Source organism: Montipora capricornis, chromosome 1 (assembly GCF_036669925.1).
Source record: "Montipora capricornis isolate CH-2021 chromosome 1, ASM3666992v2, whole genome shotgun sequence".
NCBI classification, from domain to species: Eukaryota; Metazoa; Cnidaria; class Anthozoa; order Scleractinia; family Acroporidae; genus Montipora; species Montipora capricornis.
In genome coordinates this window covers 51,003,727-51,011,226 of record NC_090883.1, presented here as the reverse complement: position 1 = coordinate 51,011,226, position 7,500 = coordinate 51,003,727, and the positions used below count along the sequence as shown (strand labels likewise).

Below are 7,500 nucleotides of genomic sequence, written 5' to 3'. Positions count from 1 at the left end.
CAACCTCTATCAAAGCCCGCGTATATTTCTCTCCACGAACTCACGCACTTATTTCACTTTCACCATTCAAACACTTAACTCGTCAAGATGGAACGAAACAGCTGCTTAATGGTTTATCACTGATTTTTAAGAATCCAAATAATTACGCTTATAGTGCTTATTGATATTCCTCGTGCATTTAAGCTTAATTAAGCTTGCGTTTTCCATTCTCGGTAAACTCGTTATTGATACGGAAATCGATTTGTTTGTTGCAGTCTTTTAGATCGTCCGGCTATAAATTTTTTCAGTATTCGCCGATCTATTATTTTGGATTCCATTTAATTGTGGCAGGTGATCTGGCTACATGTCTGTACAATTTTGCTTTGTCTAGTACAATTAGGGATTAGTTCTTATTCCTGCTCCAGATAAAAGTTTTCACACGGTGGCGTCACACCCTTGCAACGTTTACATTTCGTTAATTTTCCAAGGTTAAAGGTGAGTCCAGCTGATGTTTACGGCAAATACCGACTCGTTTCGTCTTCGTTTTAACTGTTAACCAGTTAACCTTCACTAAATTTTCTGCAATGTTGATTAAGATCGCGTGAGCTAATTTGTAGACAGTAGTATGCTTGGGAATGCCAAAAAACGACACAATGTTTTGTTTACTTTGGCAAAATGGCGTGGTGTCTGAAATGTTCCAGTCTTTGTTGATAAATTAACAAGCGTTAACAGCTGACCTTATGGAATTAAAAAAATGAAGAAAATAATCAGCTAGAAGTTAACGAATTTTATAACGCAACAAAATATATATTTGTATCTTTACATTGTGCTTATGCATATTTCGTGTAGCGTTTCTGGTTTGGGGTTGCTGTTGGTTTTGTTGTCTTTTCAAAGAAAAAAATTCTTTTTGGCAGAAGAAATTGGTCATATCTGTAATTAGACATAAATTCATTTCCTTTTATTGACATCCATGGAACTTACTTTTGCACTCTTTTTTGCTGGCAATATCCAACTTTCACAAATTTCCAGCACCAGTGTGATTTAGACCGAAAAAAGTTTTTGCTCCAAAACAACTTCCAACATCAGTGTGAGTTTGACCGAATGAAAAATCATTTTACGTTTTTTGCTCCAAAACTGCTCAAAACACTGCCAAATAGCAGTTTTCACAAAAAGTTGCATTTTTAGTCTGAAACATTTTTATGTTTTGCACAGATTTCCAGTATCAGTGCAATTTTAGCTGAATGTTTTTCTAAGCTATAATGTTAATTGACAGGGCTATGGTTTTTTTTTCCAGGCATTATCCAACCACAAAGTTCACGGCAGTCGCTGATACTCCAGAAAACAAACGACTGAAGGAAAATACAAAGAAACAAAGTAATGTAAGTCCTTGATTATTTTAATGCAAGAGGTAAATGCTGAGGTGAGAGCAAAAACAAACTGAGTGAGAAAGGAACCATTAATCCCACACAAATACACATGTGACAGTGTTTAAAATGGATTTGTGGCTGTTAAGGGGGGTGGCTGGTAACTTCCAAACTTTTGCTGTGGATCCCTACAAATAATTATTTATCGAGTCCCTTTAACTCTAGACAGTTGCTATTTTTTCCAAGTGTGCTCTATTTAACATTTCTTTGTCTGGTTCGACTCTCAACCATATTAATTTTGGTAAAATCATGTGACTAAAAACTCAGTGAGTTAACCCTCTGATGCCCAAACCAGCCTAGACACCCAAACGGGCCTAAACTGCCCGACGATTTTACTCGTTAATGGGAAACCCCTGGGAGTCAATGGGTTAACTATCTTTTTCACAAATTGTTAATGCATCAGTTTGAGAACGGTTTAACAAAATGGATGTTAAAGAAAGTTATTTCTCAAATAAATTATGACGTCTTAAGACCCTCCTTTGATACACAAAAAATGATGGGACAGTTCCCATGCAGTGAAAAATTGCCTCTTTCTTTCGTTTCCTGAGAGTTTTTACATCATTTTCACTGAAACACACTGCAGAGGACTGGGACTAGTTGCGCATGCGCCCTCAGACTGAATTGGTTGTTTGTGTCCTCTGGGGTTAGTCCAGATAACTGAGGGTCCTCTCTTAGGACCAAACCATCTAAGATGCTTCTGCCTGAGGGCAACATAAAGGTCATCAATGCACAGCCTCAGACGGAGTTCCTGTGTACTGATGTTATCTGTAGATTTTATGGCACACATCCAACGGATCGTAGCCCTCTCATTTCTGTAGAGCCAATCCAGGTCTGTTCGTTTTCACAAGCATAAAGCATGACCCCCCTGACACAGCTGCTGTAGACTCTACCACATGAGTGTGAAGACAAACTCTTGGAACCAAGTATGGGCAGCAGCTCTCGGAACTTGCCCATGCCCCCCTCCACCCCCCCCCCCCCCCTACCTTGTCAGTTACAGTGGCAGCCTCGCACCCACCACCTGCAGAAATGCTGTTTCCTAGATAGCAAAAGGAGTTGTTGACAACAGCAAGCTGTTGGTCATCAACAGTAACAGAGTCCATAGTTCTTCCATTGATGGGATGTGCTGTTCCAAACATCTAGTGGGAGTTAGTCTCCCACGGTTACCGCTGCATTTCTTGTGAATCCAGTGCGAGCCGCTAGTGCAGAGGATAGAATTTACACCAACCCCTTTTCTACACACCCCACAAGGATATTCTTCACAAGGAGTCCTTTAGCGTGTCCAGGTTTGCGCCAGAGATCATGACCTTTGTCTTCGCATATTTACACAGAGGCCTTACAAGGCCTGTGCACCAGGCCTGTGCAGAGGCCAGTTTGAATAACATTTCCTTTGGATCATTTCATCTTCAACAAGGTAATGCTTGTTGGTTTTGGAACCCAAGTAACAAACAACATTCATTCAGAATAAATTATTTTCCTCTTTTCACTTTTTCATTCCTTATAACAAGTACCAGTACTAATTCAATCAGCTCCATGCCTTTGCTCAATTACTGACTGTCATAAACACATTAAAGTGCATATGACACAATTTTTTTTATTAGGTTGTTCGAAAGAACTTTCAAGATGATGAAGAATGGCGTTTACTTTATTGTAATAGCACTCTAATTGGTTGCCGAATTATTCAAGATTTTGATTTATGCAAATTAGAGGACTTCTGACGTCACATAGTGGACACAAAGTTATGTAAAATCACAAAATATGGACTATCTTTGTAAATACTTAGTTTAAGTCTGCAGGGTTGAAATTTTACAGGGTTGATGTGCTGCCAAAACTACACATTGTGATAGTGATTATGATGTCCCCATAGCAACATATTCCTTACCAGAGCTCTACCTTCCCAAAATGAAAAATTCCTTCTTTGTTGCTCCAGAGTCTAACAGACTTCCTTTTGCAGCTTATGCTGTGTAATGTCCATATTCGCTCACATCCACTGAATGAATATCGAGACCAAATAACCCTTATTGGGGAGGGAAACTCTGATTTTACCCTTTGGATGGAGAGGGGCCTGGAACCCATTGCGTTGCTATGGAAACGTCACAGTGGGCCATATCATGGAACTTTGTATTGAGTATAAAAACTATAAAAAGTTACAGTTCTGTACAGAAAACGTCTCCAGAGATATTCCATTTTTTGTGATTTTACATCATTTTGTGTCCACTATGTGACGTCACAAGTCGTGTAATTTGCATAAATCAAAATCTTGAATAACTTGGCAACCAAGAGAGCTATCACACAAAGAAAAAACGCTGTTCTTCATAATTTTGAAAGCTCTTTTAAACAAGCTAATAGAAAATTTTGTGTCACATGCTCTTTAAATTTAAGGGATATAACCTAAACATGTGAGACAAAGGTTACAAACATAGGCGCCTGGGAACTAGCCTTTATCCACACGCTACACCCGCCAGTTAAATCTTGTGTAGATTGTAATTGGTCATAGATGCTTTGAGTTAAGCTCTCCCAGCCTCCATACAGACATCAAATTTGGGAGTGCTTGCTGGTTCTTTTGGATAAGGTGAGCTCCCATCCCATTTAAAATTTCAGGGGGTCCTCACTTCCTACGCCATGCTCTCCTCTCTCAACTTTCCTCACAGCACTTTACTTCGTATTAGGAACTTCCAGTTTTAAAAGAAAGCAATTATTATTCCACTCGTGCTTGTTAGCTATGAGATGATTATAGCCAACTCAGCGCTACGTGCCTCGTTGGCTATCTATCCTCTCACATCCAACGCGCCCTCATGGAATAATTATTGTTGATATTATTATTATTATTATTATTTGATTACCTAATTAGGGGGGCGGGGCTGTTAAACGTATTCATTGTCTAGGAGTGTGTCAAGCTAATGGCTATGGCATACAGGATCTAGATCTGCCTTACTTATTCGACACCCTAATTACGTCACTCTTTATATATTGTATGATGGTGTGGGGTGTAGCCTCCCAATCTAAATATCTAAACCAAGTATATAAGTTACAGGAAATTAAGAGAGCTGTTAGATTTGGATAGATACAGGGTTTGAAATTGCGACCAATACAGTTGCATTTGCGACTTAAATGTCTGGAGAAGTTGCAAATTTGCAACTTGTTCTCATCTTCACTCTTTCGAAACAAAAGGGTTAGCAGTTGCCACTTTGCTGCTCTTTTTACTAAAATAAATGAAGAAATGCTAAAATTATTTTGTTTCTCGCCTTGAGTTTTCTTTCAATCTGAAGATAGCGTAATTGTAGCGTAATTTCGCTGTGATTTTACATGCATAACTCCATTCCTTCGATATCATTTGTCATTTTCAGCGGTTTCTTCCAACACAAGTATTGTGGGCTCATATTTTGTTTTGCTACACCGCCGACAACGACCAAAGAATGAAAGTACCGGTAAATGACGAGCAGGTAGATGACGTTGAGGACTTTTTGTACCTACACCTGTAGGTGCACTGCTAGATAAAGAAGGTGGGGGGACCAAAGACATATACAACAGAGACTAAGTAAAGCCAGACAAACTTTCTACAGGTAAATCAGCAGGAAGACGAAAGTTCAATTGTTCAAACAATTGTCAGTGAGAGCAGTTTTGATGTATGGCTGCGAAGCTTGGAAACTCACGAAAACAGAAGCAAAGAAGCTGGACGCTTTCCAATACAAATGCATGAAACGCATACTGAGAATAAGATGGCCACGGACCATCTCGCACCAACAAATCCAGGAGACCACAGGAGTGAGCAGAACGAGTGATGAGATCAGACGCCGAAGATGGAATTGGATCGGGCATAAATTGAGGAAGAACAGAGAGGAGCACTGTGTTACAGCATTGGAGTGGATGCCAGAGGGGAGGAGGAGACTAGGTCGACCAAAAACAACATGGACGAGAGTGGTTGAAGACAAAAGACGAGTACCTGGGTGGCAATCATGGACAACTGTCGGTGCCTTAGCAGCAAACCGAAGTGGATGGAAAGAGAATGTCAAAGCCTTATGTGCCTTATGGCACGAAGAGATATAGATAGAGACACAGCCGACAACACATTACAGTGCGACGATTTTGCGAAATTGCGTCTACATTTTCGTATCTTTGGATATTTTCGCTAATTTCAAGCCCTGAGACACAATATGTAACATTGATCCGATTGTAAACAGAAATTAACAATTAGCACAAATCAAGTCAAATGTAAACTCAACCCACATATGACGCCGAGTCTGGGAAATGGAACCCGGGCCACATTGATGGGAGGCGAGTGCTCTCACCACTGCGCCATTCCTAAAAGAAAGGGATAGGAAATTATGGAATACATGTATAATAAGGGGGCAGCCACTTGCACTTCCTTTTCCTGATCTCCTTCCTCCCCTCCAATGCCATGCTCTTCGCAGTAGAACACACATCTACCTGACCCCGCATGACTATATCAAAAGGTTTAAGAAATATTTTGTTTTTTGTTTTAATAGATGCTTAGTTACGTAATATTAATGTAGCTGTGGGTTTAATATACTCTTAAGTAATACATGGCTTTCATGTCTTTTCATTTTTCATTGTAAGCCTTAATGTTTGTTTAAGACACTTTATAAAAGGCTGTTGTTGTTGTTAATTATTATTATCATTATCATTATCATTATCATTATCATTATCATTATCATTATCATTATCATTATCATTATCATTATCATTATCATTATCATTATCATTATCATTATAGCACCATGTCTTTATTTTGTAGGTATCAGGAATTTAAAATTTACTCAAAATTTTGATATCTGTTGCTGTGGACAGAGAAAAATGTAGACACACGTGGAAAAAAAGATGTAAAATCACATGATCAAATAATTTACCTATTCTTTATCTTCAGGTTCAATACCACAAGGATTTTGAAGCAACAAAGGGTCATTATAGGGTAGTTGCTGATGATCCTGAGACAAAGAGAGCACAGAGGAGTAGTGAAATAGCCAGTCAAGTGGCTTATACACATCACTCCTCAGGGCAGAGTCGCCTTGGCATCCAGCAGCGTACTGCAGAAGGTACTGTACATGGTATTTTCTTGAACGTGAGAAGACTAAAGAAATCTTCTTTGCAGGTGGTTTTTTTGTAATACCATGCACGAAACTGGAACAAGAGGAGCAACTGGTTTATTTTTTCTCATGATTTTGCAATAAATCAGCAAAAACGCAAAAGTCAGCTTTAATTAATTTTACTGGTTGTTGAAAAAGACAGGAGGCAGATGGAATAGACCAACTGCCTAACCAAAACACAATTACATGTACCTACAAACAATGGCTATCCAGTTTTGCCACACGCTAACTACATGTGGTAAGCAAGCAAGCAGGCTGGCCAAAGTTCCCCACAAAAAGCATTGTAAATTAGTCCTGAAAAGCCTTGAGGGGAGAGTCTGACTAATAGCTTCACTTCACTTCACTTCACAGCTGCTGATGAGGGCTTTTATTACTATGATCTCTCTGTTATTTCAAACTTGAAACATGTGTTTTCCTCAAAACTTTTTTAGAAGCAAAAGAAATTCGGAATTCACAACAACGTCGTTTGTCTCAAGATCATCCCATGGCTCAAGAACCTTGGTCTGTTCCTCGTGAACCTGAGCCAGTTCGTAATGCTCCAATGCCCACTAGGGTTAAGGTAGGAATTTCAAATTCCTTGTACAAGTTGAGATGTTAATATAAACATAATATATAATATGGGTAGCTTGCAAGAGCCACACCCCTTTATTTTTACCTTTTCCCCAGGGATGGGTTGATGGTACAATGTAGGTGAGGTACAGCGATTTGTTTGTAAATTCTTGTATGTAGGATGTTATCAGTGTTGTGGTGGAGCATAGTTCGTTTTAAATCCTTTTGATATTTTTTTGTCATTGATGAATAGTTTATTGGTAGTCCTGCATATATCTTCAGGTCAATATATAATTGTATTTCTATTAGAAGGAGATGAAAGTGATTTGAAACAAATAACATCACAAAAGCAAAACGTTATGCTTAAGTATGTACAATAGCTACAGAGCATTGCACTGAAATGGTGGAAGTCATGTTTATGAATGCCATTGAAGATGCCTCAATTT

General features: G+C 38.9%; 1 protein-coding gene across 1 annotated transcript in view; it reads left to right on the top strand.

Annotated features, from left to right (window-relative positions):
* The window catches only part of LOC138047699 (LIM and SH3 domain protein 1-like), a 13,603-nt gene that overhangs the window by 595 nt on the left and 5,508 nt on the right, over positions 1–7,500 (top strand). Inside the window, exons 3-5 of the mRNA XM_068894552.1 lie at positions 1,274–1,358; positions 6,286–6,454; positions 6,937–7,064. Coding sequence (XP_068750653.1) covers positions 1,274–1,358; positions 6,286–6,454; positions 6,937–7,064 — 382 coding nt within the window. The remainder of the gene's footprint in view (positions 1–1,273; positions 1,359–6,285; positions 6,455–6,936; positions 7,065–7,500) is intronic.